Source organism: Saccostrea echinata, unplaced genomic scaffold (genome assembly GCF_033153115.1).
Source record: "Saccostrea echinata isolate AGI-Se365-2 ecotype Australia unplaced genomic scaffold, CSIRO_AGI_Sech_v1 ptg000009l, whole genome shotgun sequence".
In the NCBI taxonomy this organism is placed as follows: domain Eukaryota; kingdom Metazoa; phylum Mollusca; class Bivalvia; order Ostreida; family Ostreidae; genus Saccostrea; species Saccostrea echinata.
The window spans coordinates 22,655,560-22,673,242 of record NW_026889758.1 but is presented as its reverse complement, the minus strand read 5'-3'; the positions used below and the strand labels follow the sequence as shown (position 1 = coordinate 22,673,242).

The 17,683-nt window shown below is 32.7% G+C and overlaps 2 protein-coding genes across 3 annotated transcripts; one reads left to right on the top strand and one right to left on the bottom strand.

Annotated features, from left to right (window-relative positions):
• Window positions 1–681: 681 nt before the first annotated feature.
• Window positions 682–13,248, bottom strand: LOC133183463 (acyl-CoA:lysophosphatidylglycerol acyltransferase 1-like). 2 transcript variants are annotated; one of them, XM_061318421.1, is made up of 6 exons: window positions 13,201–13,248; window positions 10,270–10,490; window positions 6,211–6,425; window positions 5,978–6,114; window positions 5,739–5,857; window positions 682–2,666 (listed from the first exon to the last, which is right to left on the bottom strand). In XM_061318421.1, the coding sequence occupies exons 2-6, from the start codon at window positions 10,478–10,480 to the stop codon at window positions 2,236–2,238; spliced, it is 1,113 nt and encodes a 370-aa protein (XP_061174405.1). In that variant the 5' UTR covers window positions 10,481–10,490; window positions 13,201–13,248; the 3' UTR covers window positions 682–2,235. The 2 variants fall into 2 exon arrangements, with proteins under 2 accessions (XP_061174405.1, XP_061174406.1); XM_061318422.1 differs by lacking the exon at window positions 13,201–13,248 and adding an exon at window positions 12,096–12,140.
• Window positions 13,249–13,370: 122 nt separating this feature from the next.
• Window positions 13,371–17,418, top strand: LOC133182055 (coiled-coil domain-containing protein 32-like). The gene is made up of 2 exons (XM_061316764.1): window positions 13,371–13,526; window positions 16,569–17,418. The coding sequence occupies exons 1-2, from the start codon at window positions 13,451–13,453 to the stop codon at window positions 16,862–16,864; spliced, it is 372 nt and encodes a 123-aa protein (XP_061172748.1). The 5' UTR covers window positions 13,371–13,450; the 3' UTR covers window positions 16,865–17,418.
• The last annotated feature ends 265 nt before the right edge of the window (window positions 17,419–17,683 follow it).

The following is a 17,683-nucleotide window of genomic DNA, read 5'->3' as shown; positions in this document are numbered from 1 at the left end:
TATGAATTTCACAATTCTGGTAGAGTCACCCTTGCTTATTATAACTATGTATTCAATTTGTTTCAATAATACCCTGGAGTAGAGAAGAAGATTTTCAAAGAAATAATGCACTTTCACTATATGATCTATATAGCCCCGCCCTTGCACCAGAACCCCTGACCCTGGGGTCATGAATTTCACAATTTTGGTAGAGTCACCCTTGCTTATCATAACTATGTATTCAATTTGTTTCAGTAATACCCAGGAGTAGAGAAGAAGATTTTCAAAGAAATAATGCACTTTCACTATATGATCTATATAGCCCCGCCCTAGCACCAGAACCCCTAACCCTGGGGCCATGAATTTCACAATTTTGGTAGAGGGCTCAATGCTTATTACAATCATGCCAACAGTTTGACTGCTTGATGTCCAGGAGCAAAGAAGAAGATTTTTAAAGATTGTATTAATTTTGATGGTTTTGGCCCCACCCCTCAGGCCCCTGGGGGGCAGGGGCCACGAATTTCACAATTTTTGTTCCCCTTCACCCATAGATGCTATATGCCAAAATTGGTTGAAATTGGTTTGCTGGTTCCAGAGAAGAAGCTGAAAATGTTCAAAAGTTTACGACCGACGGACGACGCATGATGACGGACAAAAAGAGATAGCAATAGGTCACCTGAGTGACTCAGGTGACCTAAAAGGGGCAAGTTTTCACGTACTCAAAAATAATACTTCATGTAAAATGGGACAAAAATAACCCATGTACTGGGTATCCAAAGAAAAGTTGGCATACCAGAATCTTACATTAAATTTTGTAATACCATAAGAATCCCACGATGGTGCAAGTCTTGAAAGTTACAGTATGGTAGCTGAACTTAGATTTACATGTATTCCTGGTATATTTATTTATACATGTTTTTCTTATTTCTCAAATAAATCAAGTAATATATTGAGGTATACAAGAAATCAGGAATGTCAAGATCTAGTCCTGGTATATTTACACAAATATCAAATGGTGGCATTTGAGAAATATTAATGTACAAGACTTAAAATCATGTAAAGACTGCAGTTCACTCAATCTCGCATATATGTATATAAATAAACATGAATGATATTGCTGAAAGACTAAAAAAATACAGCTTAATCTAGTATATCTTTATATCTACAGCATAATACATTTAATAATAATAATAATAATAAAAATCCAACACTAACTCTTCGGCTGGCAAGACAAGGAACAAAATAAGTACCTATTTCTATAAAGGTAGCCTGTGCAACATTCTATCACTGAATGACCAAATTCTGGAAAGAGCAATGATAATTAAATCATATCTCAAATGATCTCCTTTACATTTATTGCTATATTACTCTAATTCCCACATTTTGTCAGAAATATTTTCTAGCTGTCTTAAAACACATTTTTCTTTTATAATGCCAAATCTACATACTGCCCTCCTGAACCCTATATCTTCAAAATAAACATCCATACTATATGCATTATCTTAACAGATACTGATGTTGATGTAATCAGGATATTTATACTAAGTCAAGTAATTGTCATCTTAGATCACTGTGAAAAATCTTACAGGCACACTTTATATGAAGGAAAATATTGGCAGAAGCTTGATAAATGAACACATTGCAAAGCTGATTCCTGTACATTAAACTTTGTTCTGGTTACTAGTATATACACAGGCATCACCTATGATATGCAGGATCTACAGTACATTAAGATTAAGGTTCATTGACCCTCTGTTAAGAGAGATAAGTATGATTGGGATAAATGACTATAATTCCTTTATATAATTATCAAACTAAAGGCCATTCCTAAATCAGTCAAATTTGGCCCAACAAGTTATGCTGAAATTGCATCCATTTTAATTATGAATTAGATTTCTTTTGAAAATCATAATTTAGCATTGAAGCAAAATTTTTTATGGGTGAACATGCAGGAGGACCATGAACCTTAAATTAACTATACCTACATAGAATCTTATAAGAGAGGATGAAATAATTCAAAGTTCAGAACAATACTAAAAAGAAGTGTCATAAATCAATATTGTTTGAAGAGATCTCAAGTATTAAACAAGTCTATATGAAAACTAATACTTTTTATTTCAATCTGTGGACATTTAGTGAGAACATGTGAGTAAAATGCACCAGTTCACTGGTGTTACAGTAAATATGATGAAGAAAATTCCTGATTGTACATCACAAAAATAATAAAATAACAGTAAAAATATTCTTTCATAAAATCTAAAATACAAAACTCGTTACAAATCTGATTATCCTTAAAACAGGACAATATAAATAAAACCAGAAAACTATAAATGAACACAAATGAAGCAGGTAGAAAAGGCTAGCTATACATTTATCAATAACCAGATCATGACGCTTGATTCTGGGCATGATTCGCTTCTGGTTATCTGATTCATCTAAAGGTTTGCTTTTTGTGTAAAACTCCTGTAGGAGAACTTCCTTTTCTGTGTAGCGATCATATAACCATTTTGTCAAGGATTCCTTTTCGGTGGGAACCTCTTGTATGGGATACACACGATAATGGATGTCAACTTTATGGGGGGGCCAGTATCCTACGAACATGCCATGAGAGTTGTATGGAGTTGCCCCGGGATATCCGATGGTCATGTCTATAACCCACTTTAGTGTTTTTTCATCTGATCTGCTTCCTGTAAATAAATATATGTTATGTCATTCATTCAATTCCATTTTAACATATTCCATAATCTATGATCACTCTTACCTTTTACCTTATTGTCTTACCAGTATTTCACTCTGAAGGGTTAATATCATAAAATATCTTTAACCTATGTGGCAACGCACTTTGAAAAAATTACGCACTTTGAAAAAAATTTTCAAAGTGCGTTAAAATTGGGACAAAATCAACGCACTTTGAAAATTTTTTTCAAAGTGCGTTAAATTTGGGACAAAATCAACGCACTTTGAAAAAAATTTTCAAAGTGCGTTAAGAGTGTACATCAACATTGTTTACCATGGAGACACTTAACGCACTTTGAAAAAATACGTATAAAACAAAAATTCTGGACTTAGATTTTAGTAATAGACAGCATTAATTTGTTATATTTCTTCCGAAAAACTGATGAATTGATCTACCCTCATCGAGAACGAGGAGAAGACAGGTAGAAAGTCCCTCAGCCCAACTCTCTATCTTTCCTACACAAATATATGTATTTATTTAACTGGTATGACATTGATATTATTTCTCTCAATAAATTTGAGCTAACGTAAAATAGATGAAAAAATTGAGATAACCTTTATTCAAAATGTATTCACAATGATTCCTCAGAAAAAAGCATTTACATGGTAATTAAAACATGCCATTTGACATGTCTAGCGCTTTTTATGATATCAAATTACAGATTTAGAAGTAATCTGACTGCATAACTTTTTTGAGAAAACGTTATGTGAACGAGGTAAAAAATTCAGTCGAGTGAGTAATGTGGCTAAGTTTTATTTTATTACTATCAAATAAATGAGTCAACCATTGTTTCACATATGCTCACAATAGATAGATAGATGAGTATGATAGAAAGATAGATGAGAGAGAGAGTGAGAATATTCATGGTATGGAAAAATCATAATTGCTCCCTTTTCCCTAAGAAAAATGAGATGCTTTAAGTCACTTATCGACCCTACATCTACCAAACATTAGAGAACTGGATAAAATTTTAAAAAAGAAAAGAAAAGAAGAAACGAAACTGTGATATGAAACAATCATTCCTCCATTATTTCTAAAAGACCCATTTCCCTTTTAAAACAGTTAAGAGAACCATTGGAAACAAGACAACTCCTAAAAAATCTTTAAAACGTCTATATCCTGACGTCATCATCGAAAAGTTATCCAACCAGGTTCAGATAATTATTTATCATACCTAAAATTTGCAAGAATATGACCAAGCCTTGCACATTTTTTTTTCAAAGTGCGTTAATATGGTCCATATTAACGCACTTTGAAAAGAAATATTTTTTTTTCAAAGTGCGTTAACGTGGTCCCAAAATTAACGCACTATGAAAAATTTTTTCAAAGTGCGTAATTTTTCAAAGTGCGTTGTAACAAACCTATCTGAAGAACATTACACGACTTTCCATCACAAAAATTTATTGAATCAACTTTTTATTAAACTAATCCTAAGTGGCTGTCTTTCTATTTAACCCTATACTCCTTAAGTTCTCTAGAGCAGGACAAATTGTGACAGTACAGACTTGGTTTTATACTCATCTCACTGCACAACCAGAATAGGCAGATTGAGTCAAATACAATTTGCTGTTAAACATAACAAGCAAATTCAGAGAATTGCTGCTTTCAGGGTCTTATTAGTTGGGGTGCAATGATTTCTGGCATTATGAAAGTCCTATCTTCTCTCATTCAAAAGTTATAACCAATGACAAAATTTTTGAACGTAGATCAAACTTCAAGGTCTTGGGGGTCAAAAAGCATGGTACATGTACAACTGGAAAGATCCTGTCACAGGTAATGCACATGTTAGAGCCCTATCCGTACTCATTTAAAGTTATTACCAAGATTAATTTTTTGTGATAGACAGAATTTTTGAAAAGTAGATCAAACTTCAAGGTCAAGGTCTTTGGGTAAAAAAATTATACATGTAGTACATTCAGAAAGTCTAATTGTCACAGGTAATGCATATGTAAAATATGAAAGTCCTATCTTCTCTCATTCAAAGGTTATTACCAATGTTAATTAAAAATTTTAAAAAGTAGATCAACCCTCAAGGTCATGGGGTCAAAAATAATAGTACAATCAGAAAGGTTTTGTCTCAGGTAAAGTACACGTGAAAAATGAAAACTCTCTTCTATCATTCAAAAGTTATTACCAATACTACCGGTAATATTTTTGAAAGTAGGTCAAACTTCAAGTTTTTGGGTCAAAAATCATTGTACATTTGAAAAGGTCTAGACTTGTCACAGGTAATGCACCTGAAATATTTTAGTCCTATCTTTACTCATGCAAATGTTATTATCAAGTTTAAAGTTTTTGTGACAGACAGTCAAATGGACAGACAAATGAGATTTAATGTCCTCTCGCTTTCACAGAAGTGGGGGACAATAAATCTGCTGGAAAAAGCCAGTTTCTGTTTCCAATGTGACAATATAAAAATAGCAATTGACCCATCTCTCAACCTGTGGAGTTACATTTCCCAATGAATTCTATCTAGATTTGTCTTAATGGGACCCCCACCTCTGCAAGAGCATCCTCTACACAGTAGACATATTATATTTTGAATGAATACATACTGCAATGAAAAAAACATAAATTTATATAATGATGATTGCACTGTAATGTGCTGAAACAAACTAAATCCTGGCTTTCTCCCAAGCCTTTGAAGTACAAAATGCAGGTTAGATACAACATCCAATGCATGATTCAACTGTATCATCGTATGATGCCCAACAAGTGTAGATTATATATTGGTTTATGCCTAAATGCTGTCCTTAACCAGAATCATTCAAATGTGAAATGTAGGTCATATGCAGCATCTGAAGCATGTATTAGACTAAACATTCAAATATACATCTTCTGTGCAATTTTCATTCAGATATATTATTTGTGATGAACTCAGGACTGATCTGAACACCGACACCATGTGTCTATATACATACAAGTAGATGGACACAGTGATTTCATTTCCAGTATAACCCTCCCACAGTCAATTTCATTGCGAGGGTACACAGAATAATTTTGTTAATTGATCCTGCCTTACCTGTTACATTCCCATTAACTCCAGTCTGTGATGCCAGATTGTCCATGATTACTTTAAGTGCCCCTACACGGGGCAGGGTCACATGTTGAAGAACTGGCAGATGGTTTTTCTTGGCAAATCTGTAAGAGTTAAAAATGTTAATAATAAAACAGTGTAGATTGTTTAAAATTAATGAAGAATCAAAACATCTGTCTCTTCACTGGAAGGAACTTGCTGAATTATAGAAAATATACACTTACTCTTGACTCCGAAATCTACGTTTTCGAAGGAACCCTCCCTCTGGAAACAGGATGATCCAATTTTTGAATGTTGTTTTATATATTTCATTTATGTGTTTTTGTAACTTCTCTAAAGAATTCGTTCTTGCTTCTTTTCCCTAAGAAAAAATACAACACATTTGGTCTTAAATGAAATTTACAGCACTTAAAAAACTCTCAGTAAAATTGTATTCCTATTTCAAGCATTATTTTACCTGAACAATGAAAAAATCCCCATGGAAATAAGAAATCCATCCAAAGTTTGTATACTTGAAGATGTCGTCCATGACCCACATGACCTTCCCAATCACCTGACCTTTGTTATGAAGGGCAGACATGACAATCGGAACATCTGATGTAGACTGGTGATTTACAAGAACCACTGCTTCATCATTCATGATCCCTTCCAAACTGTCTCCAGACTCTATTACTACAAAGATTGAAATTCAATTTGAGAACATTGGAAAGTATGCAATATTTACATATTAAAATAAAATATACATAAGTTATGTATATCATAGGAATCAAACAATTAAGGCACTTAATATAAGAGTTTTATTTTAGGAAATATGATAAAAAGAATTATTAGCCCTTTACCTTATAAATAATGTGAGATTTAGTGTGTTAATAAAAATATATATTGTCAAGTAATTGTGGAGTCAAAGCAGTGTTGTTTAGTTAAAACAGCTGCCCTTGTATTGCATTCTTACCCGGTAATTTATATATGGTATATTTCTAAGTAATATTGGTACATATAAAGAGTGTCTGTTAGTCATTTTTAAAAATTCAAAGTTAAATATTTATTTGATAGACATGGGTAGGCTTATAATATTTAGCATCAATTTAAAGCTCACCTGAGCCAAATGCTCAAGAGCTTTGCTGATCAAAATTTGTCTGTCTGTCATCATTTTTGCTGTCATTGTCATAAACTTTTCTCAATTTCATCTTCTTCTCCAGAACCACAGAGCCAATTTCAACCAAACTTGGCACTGAATATCCTTAAGTGAAGGGAATCGAAGTTTGTTCAAACAAAGGGCCAGGGCGTCTTGAAAGGAGAGTTAATTAAGAAAAGGCAAAAAAAGGGTAGGGATCATAAAAATCTTCTCAAGAACCACTGGGCCAGAAAAGATGCAGTTTAAGTGAAAGCTTCCCGATCGACATAGTGTAGATTCAAGTTTCTTCATGTCATGGCCCCCAGGGGTAGGCTGAGTCCACAACAGGGGATCAAAATTTTACATGGGAATACATAGAATATTTTTTTAAAAATCTTTTTCTTAAGAACAGTAGGACCATGATTAGAGATATTAATATGCAAGGATCCCCAAGTAGTCCAGATTCAAGTTTGTTCAAATCTTGGTGCTAGCTGGGCTAGGGTGGGGTCCCAACAGGGGATCAAAGTTTTACATGAGAATATATAGGAAATTTCTTTAAAAATCTTCTCTAGTACAGTAAGACCATGATTAGTGATATTAATGCAAGCATCCCCAGATATTGCAGATTTAATTTTGTTATCCCCTCACAATGAAGTTGGAGGGGATAAAGTAAATTTGTGCTTGTGAGTCAGTGGGTGAGTAGTGCATCAGGGAATTGATAATTTATGTCGGGGTCAATGTCAATTGCTCCTTGCTAAATTGAATAATTGTTGCAATTATTATTTTTGTATTTTTTTTTTATTGCTATCACAGAAATATAAATAGATCAAATTAAACAAAAGATTCAATATTTTAGAGTTATAGTTCTTTTTTTTTAATGTGAAATATTGAGTATTGAGTTGTGTGCAATTGGGTTCAAAATTATTCTTTCCTTGGCTCCAACTTATCTGCTGAATAGAAGTATCAGCGGTAAATATATACGTATATCATGAATGTTAAAAGTTTTAGAGGTCATGTGACATGTTTTGGTGGATATAAGTATTAAATAAACCATGTAAACATTTATATTTCAATGATAGCAACCATGCATAGGCATTTACATTTCAAAGATCATTCTCAGTATTTCGGCCCATCGCAGCACAGTATGGCCTTACCCAAATATTCCTTCGGCCGACTTGAAATGACCCTATTGAAAATGGGTTTTCTGTTTCTTTCTTTCTTTTTTTTTTAATTGAATTGTATTCTTACCAATAAAACATGTTTTGTGATTGCTATAATGATAACTAGATATCATTGAGATGGTGGCGATCTCAAAGGGCCCCGCTTTCAGCAATGAACATGGAAATGTAAGGTAGCTGAAAAGGGTTTATTTTGAAGAGGAACATTTGTGTACTATTAAGGGATGTGTTGTTTGAGTATAAAGGGCTTCCATGTTATCCTCGTTATAATAAAAAATGGCACGAAAATCACGAGTGCTCAACACCTTCCATCAAAAAACGGCACAAATATCACATAAATGCTGCATATCCTCTATGAAAATTGTTGCATATCCTCTATCAGAAATATGGAAGGAAAATCACAAATGATCCGTACCCTAAGTCAATTGGTAAGGTTTGAGGCTGACTGGACTTAAGGGAAAGAAATTATGCACCGAACAAAGATTTTAAACAGAGAGGCTATTTTTGACCTTGACCCTTGACCTAAAAACTTCGTTCAAGGTCACTGCACATCCACTGACCAGTGGCACTCTGTGAATGAAGTATGAGCCACATTGGACCAAGAGGAGAGAAGATATGCTCCGGACAAGGATTTTTCATATAATTCTGCTATGATCTTGACCTTAGACCTAGAAACATGGTTCAAGGTCACTGCACACCCTTTACCCAAAGACACTCTGTGGGTGAAATATAAGCCAGATTGGGCCAAGGAGAGAGAAAATATGCTCTGGACAAAAATTTAAACAGAGGCTTTTTTTGACCTTGACCCTTGACCTAAAAACTTCGTTCAAGGTCACTGCATATCTATTGACCAGTGGCACTCAGTGAGTGAAGTATGAGCCACCTTGGACCAAGAGGAGAGAAGATATGCTCGGGGCAAGGATTTTTCATATAATTCTGCTATGGCCTTGACCTTAGACCTAGAAACATGGTTCAAGGTCACTGCACACCCTTTACCCAAAGACACTATGTGAGTGAAGTATGAGCCAGATTGGGCCAAGGAGGGAGAAGATATGCTCTGGACAAGAGATCTCAGACGGACAGACGGACGGATAGACAGACTGATCACTATAGGGCACCCGCAGAGCGGGGCCCTAATTAATTGTACAGTTTTTTATTGATGTTGAATAATATTCTGTTCCGGTGTAGATTTAGGGTGGGGCCCCAAAAGCAGATGAAAGTTTTACATAGAAGTATGTTTAAAAATTAGGGCTGGGACGATACATTTTTTTTCTTTATCGATACGTATAACAATATTTCAGCCACGATACAATATGTATCACGATATCTTGAACTGGTTATAAAATCTTTTTTTGCATTGAAATGAACAAAACATTTCTTCACAAATAAGAATTATTTATTCAAAGAAGTTGTTTATCTGTTGTAAAACAAAATTACTTTACACCAGTAGTGTGAATTATTATGTATTTCATATTCATATTTAGCATATTTGTTTTATGTATTAAACCCAAAATTTTATGTAATCAAAGAAAAACATAAGTCAGAATTTTTTGGGCGATATTTCGATATTTCTTCATACATATCGATATGTGTATCATCCTCACACAGAATCTATATTATCGATCGTTATTATCGATATAGCCCTAAAACTAAAAACTTCTTTTCAACTTCAAGTATAACAAATATGCAGGCATCCTCAGACACTGCAGATTCTAGTTTGTTAAAAACACGGCCCCCCCATGGATAGTGTGGAGCTACAATAGAGTATCAAAGTTTTACATGGATATCTTGTGAAATATTCCTTTCACAAACAATATGGCCATGATTAATGATATTAATATATATGCAAATATTTTCAAGTCATAAAGATTCAAGTTTTGACTCCTGGGGTAGGGTGGAGAATGAAAGAAAAAAATCTTTTTAAAAAAATCTTGTAAAGAAAAACCTGATCATGATTAGTCATATTTTATATGAAAGCATCCTCAGGTAGTGTGGATTCAAGTTTGTTCAAAACATGGCCCCTCAGGCTAGGGTTGGGCCAATGTTCTGGAGAAAAGCAAGGCCAATGTGACTTATGTGGGTATTGTGGCCCATGAGCCTCTAGGTTCTGCACAAGCTAAAAGGGTAGTATGGAAATATCATAAACCAACACTTTTATATTCTGATTTTCACAGAAGTATGTACAAGTTGATATATTTAGGATTGTTTAACAATTGTGGCTTACTTGTATATCCCCCTGAGTACAGCCATGTCGTTACTATAGTCAAAAGTCCCTGGAATAAAATGGATTCAATTTTCCAAAATAACTTTGGGTAATATAGCTTCAGGGGTTGGAGAAGTAAAATCCAAGTGAGGTATGAAGGGATACCAAACAAGTTGGCTACTGTGATGAAAAAAATCCTCAGACTGTAGTGGGCTAATTCCCAGGCCCTCATGGTACAGAATCTGAAAAACAAAGATTCACTCTTATTTCAAATATTCAAATGGCAGTTCTTTGACCTATAAGTATAATTAGCTTATATAAAAGAAATTTTCAAACCTATATACTTGAGGAATTTAATACAGTAAAGGGTACATCTGTTTTACAATAATGATAGAATTATCTGAAAGAAAAACATTTTCTATAAACGGGAAGGAATGCTGCTGATAAGCTTATCAGCTTTAATAAATCTTTTTTTATAAGTGTGTCTAAATTTGAAACACCAATAAATAACACTGCTGTTTATGTGCATATTGCTTTTCAATAACAGTTATCAGTAAGGTTTGGATCAGGTATAAAGGCACCTTTACAGGGGCAAGGGTTCAAATCTCAGACTGTTCTATAGCATTTTCTCTCTAATCAACAATTGTTGATTTTTTTTTATTCAAATAAAATAAGTTCAAAAAAGCAAGCCTCTCCTCTTTTGACCAGTACCATTTATGTACATACACAGCATTGCAACTGCAGATCAATAACTCAGATTTTGCTTCCTGCTCTTAAACAGTCATAATTAATTGTAAAATGTTTTCTTAAGGCATAAAAATATGCATAACATTGCCACTAAAGATCTATAAATATTGCTTCCTGTTTTTTGATTAAAAAAATGTTGTGTTTTTGTTTTCTTAGGGCATAAAAAAACAAGTTGTAGAAACAATATTTTGATAAGGCTGTAAAAATAACTACCGGTACCCACCATATAAGAATATAAACATACCTACCTCAATATCTGATATAAGAAAATTTTATTCTGCACAAAGAAGCAATAACAACCATAGAAGTAAATATATTCAAACACTGACAAAGTACACACCAGCATGCATAATTTCCTAGTTATTACGTAAAGAAGCTGCAAAAAATCCAATGATCAACCAATACAACAAGCCACCCCAGGGAAATGGATCAGGCAATATCATGATTCATACAGGTCATGAAATAGGCACTACTGTATTGATTAATTAACATATAGTCAACCCAATCTTTACACCCGAGTAGACAAATTAATAATAAATACCCTTACTAAAAGTCACCTAATAGGGCTGTGTATTGAGCAAAAAATTTCTATACGATACGATATTTTATAAAGCGATATGCAATATATCAGATACTTTAACAAGTCTATCAAAAAACTCTTGTAAATCATTTAATGCATAACATTTATAAAAAATGAATGTTTTATAAACAATTAAAAGTTCTTGTCTTACTGTCATTACAAAAAAAAAAACTTCAAATTCAAACTTTTAATAACTGTAAGACCAACATGTTTAAAAAAAAATAACTATGCATTTTATAATAATTATTTAAGATGTCCTATCTCCTTAATGTTTATATCATTATTGATCTGTTTTAATTCAAAACAGTCAAATATAATCTTTGGTGATTAAAATTCCTAACTTTTTCACAAAATTATAAGAAAAACTGCCTGCCCGATACGTATTGGAAGTTATTTCTTCGATACGACACATTCTTGAATATCGATACGTATCAATATATTGATACAGCTCTAGTCACTTAAGTAACCCATGCTGTATATGTTATAAGCTGATTTGCTATGAAGAAGAAATAATAATTACCGGTATACAGTTAGGCCATTCCAAGTTTTTTTCTGTGTTTAGCGTCCGTATGTGCCTTGGTTTTTATCACCCTATATCAGAAAAAAACAAACAAAATCAGGAGTCCTGAAATTTATTATCTTGGTCAAAATCTTTGAATTCTGTCAATTTCTCTTAGTATCTGTCTAAAGTATGTCATATTAGGTATATTTTAAGCATTTGATACCTCGTTTTTGCTAAAGCTTAAGAAAAAATCTCTGTAAGAGAATAATAGATTAATGAAATCAAATGCTTTGAATGACGTCATTTTTAAGACTATGTAGTCTGTATTTTGTTATTTGACTTGTGTGTTTTTTGCAAATAGGTAGGTAGATTTTTGAATGATGGGTGGACATTAAACATAGAAAAAACTTGGAATGGCCTTAAAAGTATATCACTGAGAGAGTCAACCAAGGTTAAGTTCCCCAAAAGCAAGCTGAGGGTAATAGGCTTGCTTGCAAGGAACAGGAATATCTTGCTGACTCCCTCATTGATATAACTATGATTTTATATACAGATAACAAAAATTAGACCAGTTATAAAATTCACGATGCAATACAGTGCACTTTGTGTGTGCAATGGAAATGTCAGTAATTTTTTTGATAAAAATGCATTCTTTCTCAAACTTTACCATTAAAGGACATAGGTAATGTGGATGAAGACTAAACATTTAGGACTATTAAACTTTATATTTTGACTGGCCGACTTATGTAGCAATATAGTCAGATAGTATTATACCAGCAGATTTATATTCTGAAAACAGAATAGCCTAATAAAGCTATATATATAGCTAATTCAAGCTATACCAAGAGATTATGCTCGACCTGTTTAGCTAGACCTGTTAACATATCAATACTTTTTCTCTTTATAGTATTAAATGATATAGATCTACCAGAGTTTTGAATAAATTTGTTATCGAGTTCCTCATACATACATCCGCATGGTCAGTATTTTCGTGACATGCAAAGCAGCATTGGCAGTTTGATTTCTCCTTTCAACACATAACTGAATGAATAACCTGATGTTATGCATTTAACGCTGAACACAAATCGGGTTGGTAAAAAGAAAAGGTTGTGGTAAAACTTACCTTTTTCTTCTATTATTACATTCCGAAAAATAGAAAATAGAGTAACGCCCCTTTCTGAGATATTCGTACGAGTTGTTTATACCAAACATCCAAAGTACCAAACATCTCCTAAACGTTTCATGAAGTGAAAAAAAACAACAGTAGAAGGAAAGAGGAACGATAACACAGAGATCTTGTCTTTTTTTTTCTTCTAAATTAATAATTAATAATAAATTAGTAAATGATATTATGATATAGTAGGAACTACAATATGTTGACATCAGTTCCTCCGTTGATAGATCCAGCTCACGATTTTATTTCATCTGAAAGATATCTGGAAAGTTTAGGTAATTTAACTTGTTTTACTTTAACACTGACAGGTCTGGCTTAATCTCTTGATTTAGCTGTAAAGCTTGAAATAGCTATAAAGCTTTATCAGGGACCTATATACTAGTAAGTATATAAGTTCCTGGCTTTATGAAGCAATTTAAAATTAGAATAAAAAGTATAAAAATAATACAGTTTTTTCACAAATGTCTTTTTTATAAGAAAGACGCAAGTATTTGACTTCTCATATTTGCAGGGCTAGAAATAATTATTTTTGTTTACTGGTCACTTGGGCTATCGCCTTAAATTTTTACTGGTCAGCTTAGTACTTTTATTGTCCCAATGGGCCAGTAGATTTTAAAAAGACTGGCCCAAAACTATAATAATGATAGTAATATTTTTTTTATTGTGATACTTAGAAGTACAATTTAACAAAACAAGAAACAGCAGAAGTTGGGACACACAACCCTGTCAAGTTAACTAGCCTGAATGTGAAAGAATTTTATTTTGCATAAAAAAAAATGCTGACCCAAAGAGCACATGCCTTCTGCAATGTACTAGCCCGGATTGAAAATTCACTGGGCCCAGACCAGCGGGCCATCAAATATTTCGAGCCCTGATTTGTACTCTGGAATATTACAAAAGAAATCCAAATAAAGGATTTGAACATTGCTGCTTTTAAACACTTTTAGGTAAAAGATGTATTTCTGTTGTTTTGTTAATTGTACACCATCTTGTATGTGGTGAGGCATGGATAAGTATTATTACTTCACATTGTGCTCAATTTTCTTGTTGACCAGAATTGACCTGTGCTATAATTTCATTCAAGAAGTAATGTTTACGAACAACTTGTCTAATGATTGACAACATCCGAAGAGTACAATTCAGCAGAAGTAAACTAAACAAAAGTAAAAACTCAAATCATAGAAAGAGAGCTTGTTGATGGCAACAACTCATCAACATCAATTATAATGAATAATACTGTACAGTACAAGTGGAATTTGTAGCAAGATGCAAATTTAGCGATTTATCCCCCAAAAATTTATGTATATTTTTAACAAGAAGCAATTTTATCGATTTTATAATGTCAAGAAAGATAGCTATAACAACCGATATGGAATAAATAGTCAGTGATATTCAATTTTAGCGATCTGAAAACCCTCACTAATAATGCCAAAATTAAAAAAAAACTGCTTATACGGTAGTAAAATAAGTAAAATTGTATTAAAAATTAAAAAAAAAAAAAGATTTGAACACTTTTCATTCTTTTGTTGTATTGTATGACTTTCATCCGGAACATGACTGAGGTTACGGATGATTTTTTTATTTATCTTGTCAAATGAATAAAGATAAATCAGCATACATATTAGGATGTTTGCGACAGAATAAAAGGTGCTAAGTCTCACTGAAACTCCAAAGATTTCAAGTGCTGAATAAAGAATGAAAATTTCCTTGAAAAAACAAAGGAACACAACCCTCCACCAGACCCATTGAATATTAGGATATATTTTTTAAAAAATTAATCCAGATTGATCTTCTCCACAAAAAGGATATTACAAGAAAAACATTACATTACAGTATCTTCTTTTTCTTCAAGGGTAGAAAATACTGTATGTTGTGTAAAGTGAGTTAGCAAAAAAAAAAAAGATGTCAATTATGTAATTTGTTTTATTTATTTTGATCAGTCTTGAAGAATGTTTATGAAATCTCTGTTCTATGACCTGTCTTATTGATGAGTTGTCATATCATTGCGTTGTTATGTCTATGAATTTTTTCAATGAATTGTCTTTCGATGAATTGTCATAGGCCCTAGAAGTAGCTGAGTGCAATGGTCACAAAACAATTGCTTTATATATGAGCCCCAAAAATTTTAGAGTGCAAAGACTATCAAAGACTTGGTTTGGTAGTACATTGTATTCATACATTGTTTTCAGAACAATACAAAGCTGAAAACTATCACTGCACCATAGTCGTACAATGTTTGCATGCTGAAAAAATGCACATTTAAAAAAAAGTATGATAAAATAGCTAAATCAAGCTATTTTGAATAGCTAAATCAAGCTATATAGCTAATTCAAGTGTTTTTATATATAGATTAGGTGGGATTTTTCGATCTAGAGCTTTATATTTACTGGTACAACTTTATATTGATAAAAATTCTAAGTGTTTGTGCTGAAACTTTTAACTCAATTACATGTACAGGTAATCTGTCACATTCTGATACTACAGATTCCTAAATATATGTGAGGAATCAATTATTGCGTAATTTCGCGAGAAAACCCACTCCTGAAATAAAATTACTTGCTTTTATTTTTGTGGTGCTAATTTAAAATCCACATCAAATCTCTTGATCAATCATCCACTTGCGAATTATTGTTCTCCTGATCCAATATTAAAGAGCCATTTCATGATAATAAGTACTCACGAAAAAAAAGGAATCTACAGATTTATTTCTCATTTTTATGGTTATTTTATTATGTAAATTTAATAACTCTGAAAATCTCAGGGGTTTCAGACACACTGAACCCTCCCCCACCCCCACCCCTAGTCTAGATCTGCTCATGCAAGAGGAGCTATAATTAAAAGTGGTCATATCCTGAGAACTCATCAAACTCAGGTGACCATCAAGGTCCATGGGCCTCTTGATTTTTTTTCTTCTACTGTTGAGAGCAAATTTGTTATGTGGAATTTCTTCTTTGTACTCAAATTTATTCATTTAATTCATGGGATAAGATGTATTCAGTGATAAGTCACCTTGATCAAAGATGCTTACTTAAGGGTCAAGTTCAACACAGATTGTAACTTCATTAGAATTCCTTGTCCAGTATTTATTTTCTTCTTCCTTGACCAATACCAAGCTAACACTGGGACCTTTACAGTACTGGTGTTATTGTCTCTAGAAGTGCCAAGTCCTTTACAGAAATAATCAAAACCCAAAGTCAAGATTGAAACTTGTTCTTTGATAAATTTTTACAGTTAATACGATCTGATTGATATTATGATGATTGATTCAGATTTTAGATAGCTATGATAGAGAATGATAGTTTTGAAATTATTTTCAGAGAAAAAACTGAAAAAGGTAACTGGTAAATCTAAGACAGAGCCTACATCCAAGGACATTATAAGATCTTTGGAACAATGTAAAGAAGCAAGTATGAAACATCTTCTAGAATCCTCGGAGAATACAGATCAAACTGTGGACTACACTGGTGCTGTTCTCAATAAGTCTCATCAAGGCCAGCAACAAACAACAGAGGAGATTGTAGCTCTTGTGTTCCAGGACCAACTTGCTGTACATCAAACAGAGGTGGAATGCAAGTGTACAAGTGAATTAAAGTGTGCTGAACATCTGAAATAGACAAAGAACTTGGACACATGCATTCTGCATTATTTTACGTAAACATTGTCAAATTGATTATTGTAAAGTAATCAATGTACTTCATAATTGTGAATTTTACAAGGTCAATTTTTTTATTTAATTTTAGTAATATATTGACTGCACCTTGTTTTAAACTGATAGGTGCATGTAGTAATGAATAAATTCTCAAATTCAGTAAATAATAGCAATTGAAAGTATAATAAACACATTGAAAGAATTTATATTCTGTTACAGTGACACACTTCATGTTAACCAAACTTAATATTCTGAAACATTAGCAGATCATTAATAATATGTCAGCTCATGTATCATGGCAGAAGTGCAGGGCTGTTATTTTGTTACCAAATTTGAAATAACATACTGGAAAGAATATGGGAAAATTTGCAATATTGTATCCAATATACATGTATCTTCTAAATATTGACATCTATTTTAATGGAATATAAAGCTATTTATATTTGTCAGTCATTTGTGCATTTATGTAGATATCAATGACTTCATTTAATTATATGGAATAAAGATGTAAATTATAATGTGATTTTTTTTAATTAATTAAAATTGTTAATTTTATGGTTAAACTTCAATAACATTATGATGATAAAAATATCTAGTTTGTAAGGTGTTAAACAGTATAAAATAGTAGACATTTGTTGTGAAAAGGATGGTGTCTATGTCAGAAGACTCTATCATTATTTAATCAAATATCAAGCTACTGAAGAACGTCTAACTCATCGATAACTACTTGTGGTGAACTGAAAAGCAAGTTAGCACAAGCCGAAACAACTATGTACGAGTTGT